At 39.6% G+C, this 19,287-nt stretch overlaps 2 protein-coding genes and 1 long non-coding RNA gene across 29 annotated transcripts; 1 reads left to right on the top strand and 2 right to left on the bottom strand.

Moving 5' to 3' along the window:
• The first annotated feature begins 1,137 nt into the window (after nucleotides 1–1,137).
• Nucleotides 1,138–15,413, top strand: LOC131334496 (uncharacterized). 27 transcript variants are annotated; one of them, XM_058369534.1, is made up of 6 exons: nucleotides 1,138–1,209; nucleotides 3,351–3,448; nucleotides 12,544–12,724; nucleotides 12,817–12,881; nucleotides 14,490–14,571; nucleotides 14,915–15,413. In XM_058369534.1, exons 3-6 carry the CDS (start codon nucleotides 12,697–12,699, stop codon nucleotides 15,100–15,102), a joined length of 363 nt encoding a protein of 120 aa, XP_058225517.1. In that variant the 5' UTR covers nucleotides 1,138–1,209; nucleotides 3,351–3,448; nucleotides 12,544–12,696; the 3' UTR covers nucleotides 15,103–15,413. The 27 variants fall into 27 exon arrangements, 4 of the variants coding, with proteins under 4 accessions (XP_058225517.1, XP_058225516.1, XP_058225515.1 ...); XR_009202183.1 differs by lacking the exon at nucleotides 1,138–1,209 and having other exon boundaries at nucleotides 1,981–3,448; nucleotides 14,512–14,571; nucleotides 14,820–15,413; XR_009202185.1 differs by lacking the exon at nucleotides 1,138–1,209 and having other exon boundaries at nucleotides 1,981–3,448; nucleotides 14,873–15,413.
• On the bottom strand, nucleotides 7,029–9,337 carry LOC131334498 (uncharacterized). Its single transcript, XR_009202192.1, has 2 exons — nucleotides 7,922–9,337; nucleotides 7,029–7,432 (listed from the first exon to the last, which is right to left on the bottom strand). It is a non-coding gene; the product is annotated as an uncharacterized LOC131334498 (long non-coding RNA).
• Nucleotides 15,414–16,136: 723 nt separating the features above from the next.
• LOC131334495 (pentatricopeptide repeat-containing protein At1g20300, mitochondrial) lies at nucleotides 16,137–18,066 on the bottom strand. The gene has a single exon (XM_058369531.1). The coding sequence runs from the start codon at nucleotides 17,978–17,980 to the stop codon at nucleotides 16,370–16,372; it is 1,611 nt and encodes a 536-aa protein (XP_058225514.1). The 5' UTR covers nucleotides 17,981–18,066; the 3' UTR covers nucleotides 16,137–16,369.
• Between the last annotated feature and the right edge of the window lie 1,221 nt (nucleotides 18,067–19,287).

Genomic DNA, 19,287 nt, shown 5'->3' with positions numbered 1-19,287 from the left:
CTCAGCCTCGATTTTATTGATGTCGAAAGAAGCATAGAGACTTGATTGAACTGTGCTTGGCAAGGGGGGGGGGGAATAAAAGTAGCACCCTTTTCGAGCTCCATCAACCCATTATTCCTCAGAGAGTTCATGCTCCCACGAGTGTCCACGGCCATTGTTCAAAAGCTATTTGTTCTACGATACATTCATGGTTTGATTCAGAATTCGCAGTTGTAAATTCTGAATCGAGAGTCAAAAGAATGGATCAAGCTCATTTACATGGGACCTAAGGTGAATTCAAAAAATTTATATGTACAAATTCTGTAAAAATGAGTGGAGGCACGGACCCCACATGCCTCTCACTCGGTCCGCTACATGTAACCCGTTTAGTTTAGCGGAAATCCGGAAACGCACGCTAAATTGTGGATGGATCGAGCCCTTTGGGTTTAGACGGCAGCGGTTGGGTAACGTGGCGGGGATGGGCGGTAGCGGTGGCGGCAACGGGATTACAGCAAGAGGAAGGTGATTTACGAGGAGGATGGCCAAGGATTCGATCGGTTACCTAACTTACCTGAGATCCCATAATAATACAGGGTGTGATCCGGTGTTGTCATAGCTATTTTCTTAAAAATAAATTCAAGGAAACGGCCTCCGATTATGAACTAATCTGCATTTGATAGATATGATTCTTGACAATATTTATCTTCTCGACAAGCTTTATAACTTGAACAGCTCTGATCGTACAAAACATCTGAAATGAGTTCACAATTTACCGATTAAACTTTGCAGTCTGGACCATTAATGGTGCGACGTCGTTTCGAAACACATAGAGTGAAACAGCTCCGTTCCGGTGCGGCCAAGTCTATTCTCCGAAAAATAAATTCACACTGATCATCTCTGATTATAAACTAATCAGTATTCGATTGATATGATATTTGATATGGTTTATCTTCTTGATAGGTTCTACATGTTGAATAGTTTCGATCGTAAAAATAAACTAGAATGAGCGCACAATTTATCAATTACGTCGTTCTAAAGACTTCTCAGGTTGGAGATGAGAAGTCACAATGAAACCTGGCGACGTCGTTTTCGGGTACCTCGCGTCTCTTAAGCGCGATTTTGTAATGGGTACTAAACCCGAACACCAGTCGTCTTCGTCCCCATTTGCCCCGAGATTTATCCAACAACGCTACTGCTCCGGCGACGATAGGCGGCCGGCGATGGAAACAGGTACGCTTCATTTAACGTAACTCATCTTTGTTGTGGAGGTTTGGTAATGAATATGAAGCACTTTGTGTTACAGTGATCTGAACGAGAGAATTGCCTGTTCCCTCAGTTACCTCAGAATGGTTGAGCTTCAGCCGCGTAGGAAGATATATGCCCCATAAGTAATCAAAATTCAGAATTGGCACTGTGGTGGCCTCGGTTACTGTCCTCGGTAACCTAGCCAAGTGGTTTGAATCGATGCCTCGCGAGGTTTTGTCCAGCAACTTGGTAAAAGCTAATGATCCCGACATACTGTTCGGTTTATCGCTCGGTGACAAGCCTTTTGTACCTGCTTCGGTAACTATCAACAGTATGCAATGTATTTGTTTGGATGTTCCCGAAGCTGCTTAAGAGAGGTAGTTACACCAGATGGGGACCACGAGGATTATGTGGCAAATGTAATCATTGGGATCAGGTCTAGTCATGTGCTCCATAACCGTTCTGCTCCACTCGTCATATATGATGTCACCAGAGGCGGTTACCCGAGCGTATTCTCCACGCGCTAGCTTAGAAGCCAAGTAAACCTAGGATACTCACCTGGAGAAGTATGTCATTCTTCCCTAACCCTAGATCTACATTCTCCCTCTACGATCTAACTTGATCGTCGGAGGGTCACTGGGTTATCCCAGCCCTAGACTTATTGCAGGTCTAGCAGAAGGAGCGCGGAGCAACGGAGGAAGGAACCTAACCTAAATTACGGTCAAGGTCCCGACAAATTGAACCCCTACAGGCACCGTTAATTTTGAACTGTTTATTGGTAAAGGTTAAGAGCAAGTCTGTGTTCTGTCCTAAGTCACATAATGCGCGGGCCGGTTCGAGAGTGCGAGCATGAACGCGTCTCCCAAAAACCTCCCAAACAACTTAAATTCGCGAGTGTGAGGAGTGAGGGCGCGATCGTAGAGCAAGGAAAGGTGGTTGCAGAGGGGAAGGAAAGGTGGCATCGAGAATGAAAAACCCCTCGTCACCTTTGTCAAAATTGGCGATTTTCAAACTGTTAGAAAGGTGGTTGCGGAGGGGAAGGAGGGTGGTTAAACCAAAATGGCATTGCAAAGGTGGAGCAACGCTGTCATTTTTTTGAAAAGATGACTCTGTAGCTAGCCAAAAAATGGCTTCGGCAATGCCATTTTGGCACAACAGGTAGACTTGCTCTAAGTCGATTTTCAAACAAGATTTAGGGAAGATGAATGACTGGGTGAAAGTCTAATCGAATTAGTGTTGTTTTAACTTCATCTGATTTCTGTACGGGAAATTTTTGGTGGGTGAATTTCATGATCATCACCATAAGCAAATTAAGAAGTGGAATTCTTAAGAGCTCTATTTGCATGGGAAGAAGAACAATTGGAAGTGCTAAGGGAGAAGCGATGGGTCTCTACATTATGTCTTTATAAGTTTTCCTCGTCCAATAAATGTGCTTTCCAAACGCAAGGATACATGACTTGGGCCATCTGACATTTGTTGCAGGTTTAGTATTGTTGCTAATTTTGGTTACTTAAGAATGTATTTGACAGCCAAGACAGTTATATTAAATTGCTGATTGCCGATAATTTGACGTGAGGTGGGGGAGGCGAGAGAGCTCCAACTAGAGAGTGAGGAGTTCATTGCTGGGAAAGTGAGAAGAACATGAACATTGGAGTACATGTGTAGGTTGTCTAAATTTACGCTGATGAGTAGTTGGTATAATGATCTTGGTTTCCAACCTGTGAAATGTCTTTTCAGCCATGAAGCTACCCTCTCTACGTTGTTCATTTACATGGTAGTGTCCTATTAGATGTCATAAGCTGAAAATAGACTATTCACACTGTGGACAAAATCTAGGTCATATAATCCTTTGATACGACTCTTCACGATAGTCTCCTTTTAGACGTCATAAGCTGAAAATAGACTGTGTTTGTAGTTTCATAATGCACCTTATTTGCAATTTATATAGGCCCATATATAAGCATGTGTGCTTGTACATTTACGTTGAGACATATACCAATAACATCTAGTATGGGCTATTCCATTGGTAAGTGACGGTTAACCTTCTTGTACTCTAAGAGGCAGGTTTTAATAGCAGCCCCATGTTGTCTTTCCTATCACCCAAAGTTCTATGTTTAAACTTAAAGACTTTCTCTGCTGAACTTGATGCGAGGACTGATAACATCCAGGTGGTTTTCATCTTGGTGGTGGGATCAATCCAGACAATGCCTTGAGTTACATTGAGGTAGGAGCCAGCCATGTCATTATCACATCAGTATGTCTTCAATTTTTGCTTTTTCCAAGATTCATCAAAACTCAGAAGTAGCGCAGCAATATTTACATAGGCCTTTGCTTCAGCCTGTGACTTTGTTGTGTGACGTATTATCAGAATAATCACAAATTGGATTGTCATCCTTTTCCCCCTATCTATCCTCAATCCACATTCACCACACCCCACCCCATATTTTTGGATTTTTATGAACTTTCGTATATATCGAGCTATCTGATTTGATTCCTTACAACTCAGACTACTTCTAGATTCTCAATTAAGATGTTGCTCGTTCCTGCATGGTGTGCTAATCCCAAAAGTCTTTTGACATTGGATGCCATAAAATTTTTCCACTAGGGAGTTGGTGAGGACCTTTAGTAAGTCTTGCAGTTATCAAACCAACTACATGCTTCAGTTGCGTAGGAAGATATATACTCCATAAGTTATCAAAATTAAGAATTTGCACCGTTAGTTTTGAACTGTTTATTGGTAAAGGTTAAAAGCAAGTCTATGTTCTGCCCTAAGTCACATAATGCACGAGCGCAGACTATTTTGAAGGATTATGTGACTAGGGTTTTGCCAAAAGCCAAAACTCGGGATCGAGAATGAAAAACCCTCTTCACCTATGTGAAAATTTGGTGATTTTCAAACTTGCTCCATCACCTTCAAACTGTTAGAAAGGTGGTTGCGGAGGGGAAGAAGGGTGGGTACACCAAAATGGCATTGCAGAGGTGGAGCAACCCTGACATTTCTTTGACAAGATGACACTTTTAGCTAGTCAAAAAATGGTTTCAGCAATGCCATTTTGGCACCAACGGGTAGACTTGCTCGAAGTCAATTTTCAAACAAAATTTAGGGAAGATAAATGACTGGGTGAAAGTCCAATCGAATTAGTGTTGCATTAACTTCATCTAATTTCTACAAGGGAAAATTTGGGAAGCGGCGCCGACTGTATGGACTATCTAGCTCAAATATCTGTGGTGAGAGCTTTTTTCTAGATTTGTGTGATCCTCTAGTAATGGACCATCTAGCTCAAATATCTGTGTTTGAGAGCTTTTTTCTGTTTGGTTACAGTATGTAATCAATAATGGCCAAATGGAACTTCAGAGGCTTAAAGAACTTGCCCGTGTTGTTGGAAAATGGAGGCTCTTGCTGGATCTAACCTGCAGAAAGAAGATAGGGAGGTTTTTTTTACGCGCGAACTAGATACTGTTGAGATTTGGGAAGCGGCGCCGACTATATTACGTTCCTTTACAGTGGGTTCTATTATGTATGGGCATCTCCAACCCTTAATCAAATTCAACGTTGATGAAAAATGGGTACACAGAGCTCCAATCCTTTCATCGAACTTTTATCAAATCAAGGGAGAACCAAACCTCTCAGCGAATCAAGGATGAACAGAATCTTCATCAAATCTGTAAATGCTTTAATTTGAAATCATATGTGATGAAATCCTTAAAAGATTAATGTTTGGAGATGATTTTACGTGTCATTTTACTGTCGATTTTAATGGTGAGACCAATGAAGCCAATTGCAATTTTCGATTGTTTGCGTTTAGAGGAATGGTGATTGTTTGCGTTTAGAGGAATGGTGTGTAGATGTCAACTGATAGTGTTCCATGATAGAGGAGTTCAAAGAGTACTTAACAAGTAGGGTCCACACTAAAATTCGAATAACCTTTGATAACTCATCAAATACAATTGAAGCACATCGGCATGAGAACATGCACAATCTCTTTAATGAGGAAGCCGATTTGGCGGAAGATTGTCAAGAGAAGTATGATAAGGTGATGGGATGCCTGCGGGAGCTAAAATAAAGTTGGAATCTTCGGTTGTTTGTGGAAGTAATATGATTTCTAATACTACTAATGATTCCTTTTCACTTGAAGATGGAGTTCTACCTTCCAAAGAGAGCAGGAACATCCTTGACCCGAAAACTCTTCGTCGAAAAGGAAGACTGCCATCTAAAAGAAAGCAAGGTGTTGTTGAAAAAATTGGTTAGAAGAAAAGAGAACAAAAATAAAAGACATTGTCCAACAAAAAAGCTAAGGTATAACTTTTTATTTATTTGTTGCTTACTTGTTAATATGGACATATACATATCTTGGATGAATGGTTACTAGTTATATTGTTTTACTAATTTTAGGAGGTTGGGGAGAATGCGGATGGCCTATGTTTGGGACACAAGAGAGTATTGTAAATGTAAATATAAGAAACTTTCTTATTGCTAAGTTCCTACTATAATCCTTTATTATGTTTCATGTTAAACTTCTTTTTTGTTTGGCAGAGTTACCGAAGCTACATGGGCAATTAATGTGGCCAAACATGATGCCCCAAAATATTCAACCAAATATGGCACAAGGCGGAACCATCCTCCCATTTTCTCCAAGTTTATGCCCAACAAGAGCAAGCTTTGGCTAATTTTTTAACAACTTCCCAACTTCACGAAGCAACATGCCAAGTTTACTCAATAGTAAGTTTGGAGAGGACAATCAAGTATTATGGGTAGTCAAGTTTAGGGAGGAGAACAATCAAGTTTAATGGAAAGTCAAGGGCAGGTTGGGGAGGAGGCTACCAAAGTTTTATAGAAATGATGAATGCAAGGAATCAGTGCAAAGAGTAGAAGACTTGCTTATTGATATAGGGAGTTTCTTCGTATTTTGTTAGAAATTAATTTATGGTTATTCTCTCATTCATGTTTTGTGGTGAAGTAAAAATTAGATGATCAAATTTGCATGAATATGTTTGGACAACAAAAATACGAATTTCACGCCCTCATGAGGTGTTTGTATCAATTTGTTTAATGAAAAAGGTGTCAGGTTCAATGTTGGTAAAAGTTATGTATGCATTTCAATTTTGAGTTTCTAGAAATTGAGTTTTCTATCATTTCAGTTTTGAGTTTAAATGTTGGTAACACTTGCTTCATGATTAGGTGCTGGAAATTGAGTTTCTAGAGTGCTGAAATTGAGTTTCTTGCCATGTCGTGTGTTCGTGTCTGCATGTCCTTGTGTCGTGTTTGTGTCCGTTTACATGTCCTTGTGGTGTCCATTTCCTCATGTCATGTCCGTGTCTGCATGTTGTCTTGTTGTGTCCGTGTTCTTGAACATGCCCATGTCCGTGTCGTGTTAGTTACCTTAGCTTGAACTTGTCCCCTATCTTAAAAAAAGTAATCTGTAATTAGGATTGGCTAATGGTGTTGATAAAAAATTGAGCAAGATATAGCCAGATTGTCAGCATGGCCACATTAGGTTGATCAAGATATAGCCAGATATAACCATGGTGTTCATCAAAATTTACCAAGTATATGTATCTGAATGGAATACCCATTTTCAACTCAACCGTGGCAGGAAGAATAAAAACTCCTTCCCTGCTATATAAATTTGAATACCCATTTGGTGATGCGTATATAATGCAGCTTGAGTAGTAAAGTTTTCTGCTATGAATGCAGTATCGCACATTCGGCTGTGAAATTTAGGGTCAAAGATTTGACTCCCAATTTATACACGCAAATTTGAAAGGAACACCACAAGAATTCCAACATACAGATGCCTCAACCATTTTCATAACAAATCTTCATTCCATTCATTCATGAACTAGTACAAACACATGTCTATTAACCATGAACATTATTGCAGCAAAACTAAAAGGCGTTCGCTTCCTTGTTGCATCATAACTAATGTCTATTAACCATGACCATCAGTGCTACCTTCGTGCTTCACTACTACTATTGACTCTAGTTCATACTTTACATTCAACAAGGTAACACTTCAGGTTCCGCAAGATGCGTTTGCTTCTAAAGAAAATGTATTGTTTCAGCTAAGCAACTGTCAGCTCTCCTTTTTCTTAGGCTTCAACAGCATTAGCAAAACTACGACACATCCATACATAGTGCGTCGAATTAACTCAAAACAGGTGTTCAGGTTCACTGCCAAACAGTCTTTGAGTCCATCTCGTCACTCACCTGTACAAAAGCGCAGCCAAATTTTTTTTTATTTAACACGATTTCAAGCATACAACTCAAAATTAGAAATCTAAGTTCTTTAAATCAAGAGACAAGCCTATGAAAGGCTAGAAATATTATTGATACTTAACACTACTTCAACTTTGAATTCCGAGTTCAATCAGTTATTCTTGTTGCATTTTCCATATCAGTTAAGACAAAAGAAAATCTATATGATGATAATTCATTAATCAACTCCCAAACAGAGGCTGAAACAGTTCCTAATGTCCAGTTGCTACACGATCTTTAGATCACAATAAACTGCTAAACATTTCAACCATCACTTGATGTCAAATGATGAGCAATCTCTTCTAGGATATTTAAACCAGAATCGTATAAATGATTGCATGACATAAATTGAAATAAAAAGATGTTCTATGCCTAGAGCACTATGTCTCTGTACTCAAATGAAAAGGAAAAAGGGTAATTGTGAGAGAATGACTTAGGTACCTTGAACAGTAGTTCTGTTTTAAGCTTTCAGCTTCCAATGCTCAACACAATTCTCCAGTAGTTACACAATATAGCAAAGACTGACTGGTGGTGGTACTAGACAATTTAACCTCCCTCAAATCTTATGCGACGGAGGGCAGATGTGCAGGGGAGAATCTGCAATAGGTCCATCTCCTTTCTTTCCCTGTTAATGAGTAAGAATCATGAGATTTTGCACGCCAAGTCACAGTACTGACTCGTAGTTAAAGCAGATGAGCAAATATTATTGTAGTGAATAACCATAGCCGCCTGATCCTACACGCATAAAGATCAAGAAGTACATATCAGAGATATTAGAAACATACTTGCTCTTGTTGGCTCTAGATCGGAAACTTTCCTTTGCGAAAACGGTAAAATTTTGTCCTTTGTGGCTCTACAGCTTCCATGGTTGCTTGAGTTGAGTCACAAAGCAGAATATGGTAAAAAATTAATTGGAGGCTCAGTTTCGGGAAATCCAAACATTAGTGTGAGAATTCAAGCAGTGGTGACTATTTTTTCCTGGCTGGTAAGGAATGGTTTTGCTCCCAGAGATGATTTAATTGCATCTTTAGCAAAGTCTAAAGGTAAATAAACCCAAACAGTTTGCTAGAAAAGCAACTAAATGGCTTGTCCCTCAAGAGGTTGCAAGTTCAAATCTAATGAATGCCAAAAATTCCAAATGTTATGGCCAAAAGTTTGCTCGGCCGTTAACTTCAAGGCCTCGAAATAAGACGAGATGCATGCAAACTTGCTCGCACATTCGAATATTTAAAAAAACCACTAAAGGCCAGTCTAGAACTACTACTGAAGCCGAAGATGATAAAAATTAATCACTCCAAAGAGATAAAAATTAATTGGAAGCTAAAACTACTGACTGAGTTAAACAGGGAGTCAACTCGGAGAGCGGATCGGCAGAGGGGGAACTCGCCTGCGAAAGGATGTGTTCCACTTACTAAAATAAATACTTTTTTTTTTGAATTAAAGGTGATCTATTTTGAGAGAATGAACTCTCTCGTAAAGTGGGTTACAAGGACTTAAAAAATAAGAAGCCACCCATCAACATTCAAATTTCCAGACTTGTCATTCTCCCCACGTAGATTAACTACGAATTAGCGAAAACAACTTGACTATGACCACATATAGTCTATTTAGTTCAGCGGAAACCCACGCTAAATTGTGGATGAATGGAGCCCTTCGGTGTTTTGACGGCGGCGCGTGGGTAACGTTGCGGGATGAAGTGTGGGCGGCAGCTGTAGCGGGATTACAGGAAGGTGATTACGAGGAGGATGGCCGAGGATTCGATCGGTTTACCTGAGAGTCTGAGACTGAGATCGCTTAATAATACAGGGCTGTGATCCGGTGTTGTCATATCTATTTTCTTAAAAATAAATTCACCGAAATGAGCTCCGATTATAAACTAATCGGCATCCGATAAATATGATTTCTGACACGATTTATCATCTTGACAAGGTTTATAACTTGAACAGATCCGATCGTACAAATAAACTGGAATGAGTTTACAATTTACCTATTAAACTTTGCAGTCCGGACCATTAATGGTCCAACGTCGTTTCGAAACACGTAGCTCCGCTCCGGTGCGGCAAAGCCCATTCTCCGAAAACAAAATTCACATCAATCATCTCCGATTATGAACTAACTTGCATTCGATCGATCTGATTTTTGATATAGTTTATCTTCTTGATAGGTTCTACATGTTGAATAGTTTCGATCTTAAAAATAAACTGAAATGAGCTCACAATTTACCAATTACGTTGTTTTAAAAACTTCTCAGGTTGAAGATGAGAAGTCACAATGAAATCTGGCGACGTCGTTTTCAGGTACCTCGCGTCTCTTAAGCGCGAGTTTTTAATGGGTATTAAAACACGAACACCAGTCGTCGTCCTCCTCATTTGCTCCGAGATTTATCAAACAACGCTACTGCTCTGGCGACGATGGGCGGCCGCCGATGGGAACAGGTACGCTTCATTTAACGTAAATCATGTTAGTTGTGGAGGTTTGGAAATGAAAATGAAGCACTTTGCGTTACAGTGATCTGAACGAGAGAATTGCCTGCTCCCTCAGTTACCTCCGAGGAGTGAGAGCACGAGCGTAGAGCAAGGAAAGGTTGTTGTGGAGGGGAAGGCAAGGTGGCATCGAGAATGAAAAACCCTCTTCGCCTTTGTCAAAATTTGCTATTTTCAAACTGTTAGAAAGGTGGTTGCGGAGGGGTAGGAGGGTGGTTAAACCAAATGGCATTGCAAAGGTGGAGCAACCCTGTCACATTTTTTGACAAGATGACACTATAGCTAGCCAAAAAATGGCTTCGGCAATGCCATTTTGGCACCAACGGGTAGACTTGCTCTAAGTTGATTTTCAAACAAAATTTAGGGAAGATAAATGACTGGGTGAAAGTCCAATCGAATTAGTGTTGCATTAACTTCATCTGATTTCTATATGGGAAAATTTTTGGTGGGTGAATTTCATGATTGTCACCATAAGCAAATTAAGGATTGGAATTCTGAAGAGCTCTATTTGAATGGGAAGAAGAATAATTGGAAGTGCTAAGGGAGAAGTGATGGGTACATTATGTCTTTATAAGTTTTCCTCCTCCAATAAATGTGCTTTCCAAACGCAAGGATACATGGCTTGGGCCATCTGACATTTGTTGCAGTTTTAGTATTATAACTAATTTTGTTTACTTAGAACGTATTTGACAGCCGGTACAGTTATATTAAATTGCCGATTGCCGATAATTTGACGTGAGGTGGGGGAGGCGAGAGAGCTCCAACGGGAGAGTGAGGAGTTCATTGCTGGGAAAGTGAGAAGAACATGAACATTGGAGTACATGTGTAGGTTGTCCAAATTTACGCTGATGAGTAGTTGGTATAATGATCTAGGTTTCCAACCTGTGAAATGTATTTTCAGCCATGAAGCTACCCTTTCTACGTTGTTCATTTACATGGTAGTGTCCTATTAGATGTCACAAGCTGAAAATAGCCGATTCACTATGGGGACAAAATCTAGGTCACATAATCCTCTGGTACGACTCTTCACTGTAGTCTCCTATGGAATAACCCATACTAGATGTTATTGGTATATGTCTCAATGTAAATGTACAAGCACATATACTTCTATATCAGTGTCAAGCGGGCATCCTCGATGACGGTTAACCTTCTTGTACTCTAAGAGGTAGGTTTTGTATCAGTCCCATGTTGTCTTTCCTATCACCCAAAGTTCTATGTTTACACTTATAGACTTTTTGTGTTGAACTTGCTGCTAGGACTGATAACATCCAGGTGGTTTTCATGTTGGTGGTGGGATCAATCCAGACAATGCCTTGAGTTACATTGAGGAAGGAGCCAGCCATGTCATTATCACATCAGTATGTTTTCAGTTTTTGCTTTTTCCAAGATTCATCAAAACTCAGAAGTAGCTCAGCAATATTTACATAGGCCTGTGACTTTGTTGTGTGACGTATTATCAGAATAATCACAAATTGGATTGTCATCCTTGATCCCCTATCTATCCTCAATCCACATTCACACTCACTCCCCATATTTTTGGATTTTTGTGAACTTTCGTATAAATCGAGCGATCTGATTTGATTCCTTACACCTCAGACTACTTCTAGATTCTCAATTAAGATGTTGCTTGTTCTTGCACTGTGTGCTAATCCCAAAAGTCTTTTGACATTGGATGCCATAAAATTTTTCCACTAGGGAGTTGGTGAGGACCTTTAGTAAGTCTTGCAGTTATCAAACCAACTATTATTTTTATTGGTTATTTTGTGATAACCAGTTATACTGACACTGAGGAGTCTTCTAGATTTGTGTGATCCTATCGTAATGGACCATCTAGCTCAAAAATCTGTGTTTAGAGCTTTTTTCTTTCTGGTCGCAGTATGTAGTCAATAATGACCAAATTGAACTTCAGAGGCGTAAAGAACTTGCCCATGTTGTGAAACGGAGGCTCTTGTTTTATCTAAGCCGCAGAAAGATGGTAGGGAGGTGTTTTTGATGCTAGATACTGTTGAGATTTGGGAAGAGGCGCCGACTGTATTACGTTCCTTTATAGTGGTTTCAAATTCAACGTTGATGAAAAATGGGTACAAAGAGCTCCAATCCTTTCATCGAACTTTTATCAAATCAAGGGAGAACCAAACCTCTCAGCGGATCAAGAATAATCTTCATCAAATCTGTAAGTGCTTTAAGTTGAAATCATATGTGATGAAATCCTTAAAAGATTAATGTTTGGAGATTATTTTCTTTCGTATAGGTTGGATTTCGGGATAATGTGGGAATCTTTTTCAAGAAGATTCAATGGGACAATAGAAAGGATTGGAGTGTGTTAAAGCATCCAACTCAAAATCAATTGGCAAGAGGTCGCCCAGGCTCATATACTAGGTGTGAACGGTTATATTTTTGAAGGTTATATTTAACCAATGTGGGACAAGCTCCAACAGAGTGCTTCATTTCAGATAGAGCTTGTAACCAAGTTTCCTTCCAAATTCGATGAAGACATAGAGTATGGATACCAGGTCAAGAGCGGGTCACCCAAGTCCAAGCCTTCATATAAAGCCCTAACTAATGCTTTGTCCTCTGCAGTAATCTTTACCACATTGCAATCACAACGAGCAGTTCAGGAATTGTTGACCTAGAATGAGAATTCACAGCCTACGAACCACCACAACCTGATCAGGCCGCAGTTCGTTTTCTGCAATCTACAATGGCAATAACAACAACAATCATCAAAAGTATATGTGGACTGTACCTTCATCCATCTCTAGTATGCCTGCGTCCATTTTGTTTGCTTCATTGGTACATCTAAATGTAAATGTTTATATCTTGTTGAAGCCTTTTATTTTATGCTTCATGCAGGGCCTCGTCATGGACTGTGCATCCAATGTGGAGTTAGGTTCCGCCCTTGCATTGACATACACAAGGTTGGACTTCTTCACAAGTACCGATTTGTGTTTTCATACCTCTGTGTTTGAGATATTGAAATGTGAACCTGTTTAAGTAGGGTGAAAAGAATTCGCCAAAGGTAACTATCCTAGCAAGATTTACTAAGTTCTATGTTTGTTGGAATATTTCTTAAAGATATGCTATCTATTCATTTAATAATTAGTTTAGTAGTCGTAAGCTAGGTAGTATATTATTTTCCAGAGACATAGGATGTTAGATAACAAAGTTTGAAATTTCTCTTGATGACCTTTTGATTTCACCAGCTGAATGTTGGCCATGCACAATCACTCGCTGGATCTTAGGTTTTTGATAAGGTTGCAGGTTATCAAGGTTGCAACACATCTCAATATCAATTGGCTTTTCCACGTAGTTGTGTCCTTGTGGAGGAATCAGTAAATTGTCATGTAATGGCTTTAGGTAATGGCTGCAACTGATTTAGAAGCGTGAAACTTACAACAAATCTCAAGCTTTTAAAATGGATTTTAGATGGTTACCGCTCGACCCCCACGTGGAGGTGGTGTGGCATTCAATGGAGCACAATGTGTTTAAACTAAGCTTGACACTGTAAATAAACAAGTTCTATGTTGTCTAAAGTACCCATGTTCGACACTTGGGGTAAGGGTATGGGATCCATTTCGGACAAATATAGTTGTATACTCACTCCCAACAAATTGAGTGATCCAGGTTTACAATATAGGCATGCCTAGAACTCTATAAGTATGCTTGAATTGCTCTACAACACATTATAGCATCATTTTGCAGTAGACATAACAAAAGTAAGTTGATAATTACGTACATGTTGACATGTCCATACGTGTCCTTGTATTTGAGACATACAAGAATCCAACACCAGGAGGTTGGACGCATACCTGCTACCTAGACTTCATGTAACATAGGGGAGATTTTTTGATGGAGCAGGGACTAGTTGCCCATCACTTAAGCTTATGTGATTCCATTCCCCTTGCGACTCAATTGACCTTACGAATTCAGCTTTCCTCTACTCATTTCGTTTTATATATCCGTATTCCATCTCTGTCTCCCTCCTTCCATCGACAGATTTCTTTTCCTTTTTTCTCCTTTCTTTTTCAAGTTATATTCTTGTTGAATTGGTAGAAGAAGCGACTGTCATGTGCGTTGTCACCTATAAATGAGCTTATGAAATTTTTAGCTCAAGTACCTGGAATGTTTATTACATATCATATTCATATGGTTCAACTTGCGACTTTCTTGGTGGCTAGCTATTGTGTTGTCTACCCTTTTTTCCTCCCCATCTCCTACTATAAGTAACAAGTCTGTAATATAGCTGCTAGTACAATGGAAAACAAGCGTGTTTGTCTAAAATAATAGCACCGAGCTCATGTTGAAATTGGATTCGTCTAGGCAATGACTGTAATGATGACACTCGATTTATACGGGGGACATTTAAACTTGACTTGTGGAATTTTCTCATATTTTACTGTTTAGAAAAGTTATCCTTGGAGTTCTCTTTGCTATGTCGATTGGACGTTTTACCCATGAGAGAAGCTAACATGTAACTCTATTTTTGTCGAATAGAATCTTTCATGGTTCTCACCTTAGATTTGCAGGATTTTCTTCTCCGTGCTCTAGTGTTGAAGCTGTATAGACAAGCACTGAGGATTGCCAGAAGAGGCCCATGCCATGCTAGAGGTAGCTTCTGATTAGAAGAATCTTTTCATGAATTAATCTGTTTGGTAGACACGAAAAGTAGGTATGAATTCCAACCACTATAACGGAAATCACAGAGTATATATGATCTGGTCAATCTGAACTTGTCCTTTCCTTCTGGTCATTCCTATCTGTTTGCTAACTTGTTTGGATGTCTTAATCTTCCTTGGTGAATTCTTTACTCTTCTTAGTCAACATTTAACGAGTTTTTGTCTTTGATGATTGTATAGTCAAAATCTCAAGAGTCGTCTAAATTGTTTAGTTCTAATTGCATTTGCCCAAGTCTAATGGAGATGGAGATTGCCTTAATTACTGATGGAAACAGCTGATCTGATGCACATGGAGAACAACCGGAATTGTAGCGGCAAGCAGAGGATTCGTTTCTTGATAAATGATAAGCGAGGGAAGGGAAAGTTGAAAGGCTTCGATGAGATGCTTGAGATTTTTTTTTTCCGACAAACTAGATCACCCCTGATATTATATACAAGAAAAATACAAATGCTTGAGAATTGATATGCGAGGTATTTGACTGTGTAGTCGTTTGTGTACTTAGAATTAAAGAGGACTTTCTCGTGTCTCAAAGAATATAAAAATTGTTTTGAAAGGTCAATGATAATGTACCAATTTATAAAACCTTGGGGCCATAGAAGGATTTGTCCGGTCATTAACTTCAAGGCCCCAGAATTAGTCAAGGTGCGCAGGCTGGTCCAAACATCCATAATCGAAAAATTGATAATGTACCAATCTTGTTCTCAGTATATGCAAATTCCCCAGACAGATTGTACCAAAATTTTTAAATGTTCATCGAAAATGCTTCTCATTTATCAAATGTGTTTCAAAGTTAGGCTAGTTAGCATATTGTAAGTTGTGCATAACTTTTACCGATTTCATATTTGGCCCTTTATGGTAATGAAATTTTCTTTTGCCGATCAAAAAAAATAACTTGTGCATAACTTTCAAGGAATCATATGCAGAAGAGGTTATATAGGATTATTGCTCAAAACCACATCTTTGAGTTCCAAAATTGTCATCCTTATCCATTGAAGCATGTTGAATTCAGAGACTCTGCAATCTCACGTTGTGTATAAAAGAAAGACCTATTGCAATGGAACAAGCTAGTTGGGTGTAAACTAGAATCAAAGAAATAAGCAGTGTAATTATTAGATCATGTGGAAATAACATGGCACTTGCTAGTTGATTGGAATTCAATCATCAAGGAAATGGACCAGAAGTGAGCTTGGAAATCCCCCTCAAGAGTGACAGCTTCCCAGAATGCCTCCACAGCCCAGGTGGTTGCCATCCTACCAATAGCTGCTTTCCAAGGGAATCGTATTGTTCTAAGGCTCCAGCCCACAACAGATCATCACAGTTTTCAAGGAACTATAGCAGCCTCGATTTTATTGATGTTGAAAGAAGCATATAGACTTGGTTGAACTGAGCTTGGCAAGGGGTAATAAAAGTAGCACCCCTTTTGAGCTCCTTCATCGACCCATCATCCCACGGAGACTTCACGATCCATTGTTCTACGATACCATGACAATCTCCCATTCGGACAATATGAACAGAACCACTATTATTCCAGGATACAATGATAACATTCACTATTGACAACAGTAAACATCTGAACTTAATGACTTGATAATTTTCCCAAAACTTGTACATGAATATCTGAGATATAATCCAAAATTCCCAACTTTTAAGCAACCACAACACAGTGCCATGAAAGAACTCGGTATGCTAGCTATGATAGAGTTAAAGATTACAAAACATCATGCTCCTTCTACAATGGACGAGTAACAAATCCCCTATCCACCATTTTCTCTACCAATTCCTCATGCTTCTTTATCTGCCCTGCATTCCTCAGCACCTGCAAAACCATTTCATAAACTGATTGACCCGGTTTCAAACACTTCTCCTCCATCATCTCTTTGAAGTATTTATAAGCATTGTTCCAGTGCCCCATCGAACAATACATAGAAATAAGAACCCGATAAGTATTCACGTTAGGCTCAGTTTCACTATCATCCATTTCTCTCTTAAGCTTGAGAACCATGTCAGTTGATTTCGAATCAGCAAACATCCGCATCAGCATATTATACGTCACCGTGTTGGGCTTACATTTCAATTCTTTCATCTTGGCAAACATCCTATGAGCAGCATTCACATCCTTTGACTTCAAAATACACCCAAAGATTGGATTGAAGGTATACACATTAGGAGTACACCCTTTCTTGACCATCGTATTGAGTATCTTAACTGCATCTTCTATATTCCCATCTCTACAATAACTCTCTATGATAAAATTATACGTAATCGTATCAGCTGGACAAGAAAGCCTCTTCATCTGATTATACACTTGCAAGACCTTCTCAGTCCGGCCAGCCTTAACATGCACCCTCATCATATTATTAAAAGTAACTGAATTTGGTTCACACCCAACATCAATCATCTCCGCAAAAACATCATGGGCACGCGTAATCTGCCCATTTCTACACAACGCATCAATCACCGTACTATATGTATACACATTCGGCTTAACCCCAGCCGTCTTCATTTCACGAAACACCCTCTCGGCCTCAGAGATGTTGCCTGCCCTACACCACCCATGAACTAAGCTACTGTAAACAACCACATCAGGTTCAAACTTCACTTTCAAGTTATCGAAAAACGATTGGGCTTCAGTAGCCCTTCTCTTCTTACAAAGAATGCTAATCACCACAGAAAACGCAATCCGATCAGGCTCACATCCATACTCCTCCATCCGGTTAAACGCGTGGACTGCCTCAGCGGCCAATCCAGCCCTCACGTACCGCCGTATCAGAATACAGAAAGTTTCAATCCCAATTTCCACGCCACGCGATTTCATCAAAGCTATCAAGTGCCAAGCGATGTCGAATTGACGTACCTTCCCGGCGAGGTCGATCATCTCGTTGTAGGGTTCAGGAGAGGTGGGGAAACCGGTGTTCGCCATCGCCCAGTTGAAGAAAGCTAGGGCTTGGGGGAAGGGGATGCCGTGGCGGACGGCGCCGCATTTCTCGACCACACGGCGGACGACGGAGGTGGAGAGGGGTAGGGTTAGGGCTTCGGAGAAGGACAAGGAGAGAGATGGGATGGTGAGGTTAGGGCTAGGGTTAGGGTTTGGGTCGGGGTTTTTGCGGTGGTGGTCTTTGATGAGGGAGTGAAATTGCTCGGCGAGTAGAGTTTCTGACGGTGAGAGGAGAGGGATGGGAGTGGTGGGTGATTCGTCGTCGTTTACGGCGTCGTGTTGGAGGGGTGGCTGTGGAGACGGGGAAGAAGAGAAGTGGGATTTGAAGGTGAGGGTGTGGGTAGAGAGAGGAGAGAGAAAACGAGGGGGAAGGTATAAGTGTAGCTTTGATTTGATGATCGCCATTGGTGTCTTTTCTTCGGAGCTTCACTGGTTTTGGCAGGCGAAGCGGCGACTACTGCTCCGAAATGTTGAAGCTTTAGTGAAGGTGTAGAGTACAATGACCTCCTCATTGATTTTCTCCTATTCCAATAGTAACCCCTCAGGTACTGAAAAATTACACTCTGCTGCTCATGTTTTGGTTCTCGTTATAATGATAACCCCCATCCTTCTGTTCGAAACTTAAGGAAAAGAAAAAAGGAAAATTAAAAAAATTGCCCTTATATTATTTGGTTGGAAGAGAAAGAAAGAAGAAAATAAAAATTTTAAGTTTAATGAAAAGTAAATTTTTCTCTCATTTTTAGCCCATTTTCTTTTTCTTAGATTCCAACAGAGCCTAGTCTACATTAAATTTGTTAATATTGCATTAATTGACCTCCACTTTCCATCATAGAGTAATTTTGTTCACTCTCATCTTGGGTGGTGAGGTAACCTCACTCCTCCGATGAAATATGCAGCGAGTTTTGATTTGTTGTTCAGAACAATTTTTTTTTTTATCGACAAAATGAAATTAGTACCGCTTATTTTAAGGGTGATAAACGAGTCTAACGCATCATGAGCATGGTTTGAAAATTCAGCGAGCTTCAAAATATATTCAATCATAGCATATTTATAAGACGAGCCGATCTCGAACAAGTTTTAACCGAGCCGAACTCAAGTCGATATTGAGTACCTTGAATTTCTTATAATTATAAGCCGCTTGAGCCGACTATAAGCTAGTTGAAGCTTGTTTTAAAAGCTTAACAAGCTTCAAAATTTGTATTCCTTCCGTCTCCTTTTTAAAGTCCAGTATTTTATTTTGGGCTGCCTCTTAATAAGTGTTCATTTTGTAAAGTTAGTGGGTAAAAGTTGGTATATTTTCTATTTTGCTTCTAAAAGTAAATTCCATTTTGAAAAGTCAGTGAGTAAAAATGTAATGATGATGTCTCCATAGAGGGTAAATAGGGAAAGTGGAGGTAAAAGTTGATGTGAAAGATATAATGATGATGTTTTCTTAAAAAGTTGGAGTTACGAAGCGAGACATTTAAAAAGGGACGGAAAAAGTATAAATTTAGTTTGTTCAAGAAGCAGGTCCATTTGGATAAATTTTTAACAAACGAACAAGAATTCGACGAGAACGGTGCTTTATCAAAAATCAAAGGGAAGAAAAAACGGAAAGTACTAGATACAAAGAAAATGTATTTAAAAATTACCCAAAAAAGAAAATCAACGGTACAAATGTACTTTAAAGTAAATCTGTATCATTGATTTGCTCTTTAAGAATAATTTTCGGA

Source organism: Rhododendron vialii, chromosome 7a (assembly GCF_030253575.1).
Source record: "Rhododendron vialii isolate Sample 1 chromosome 7a, ASM3025357v1".
Lineage (NCBI taxonomy): Eukaryota > Viridiplantae > Streptophyta > Magnoliopsida > Ericales > Ericaceae > Rhododendron > Rhododendron vialii.
Note: the sequence above shows the minus strand (reverse complement) of the source record. Positions and strands in the feature narration are given on the sequence as shown.

Bases quoted from the DNA above. Each gene is read 5' to 3' on its own strand.
- LOC131334495 (XM_058369531.1), bottom strand. From the start codon at position 17,980: ATGGCGATCATCAAATCAAAGCTACACTTATACCTTCCCCCTCGTTTT.
- LOC131334496 (XM_058369534.1), top strand. From the start codon at position 12,697: ATGTGGACTGTACCTTCATCCATCTCTA. The intron at 12,725-12,816 runs GTATGCCTGCGT...TGCTTCATGCAG, and splicing joins TGTACCTTCATCCATCTCTA to GGCCTCGTCATGGACTGTGC. The intron at 14,572-14,914 runs GTAGCTTCTGAT...TGATGGAAACAG, and splicing joins AGGCCCATGCCATGCTAGAG to CTGATCTGATGCACATGGAG.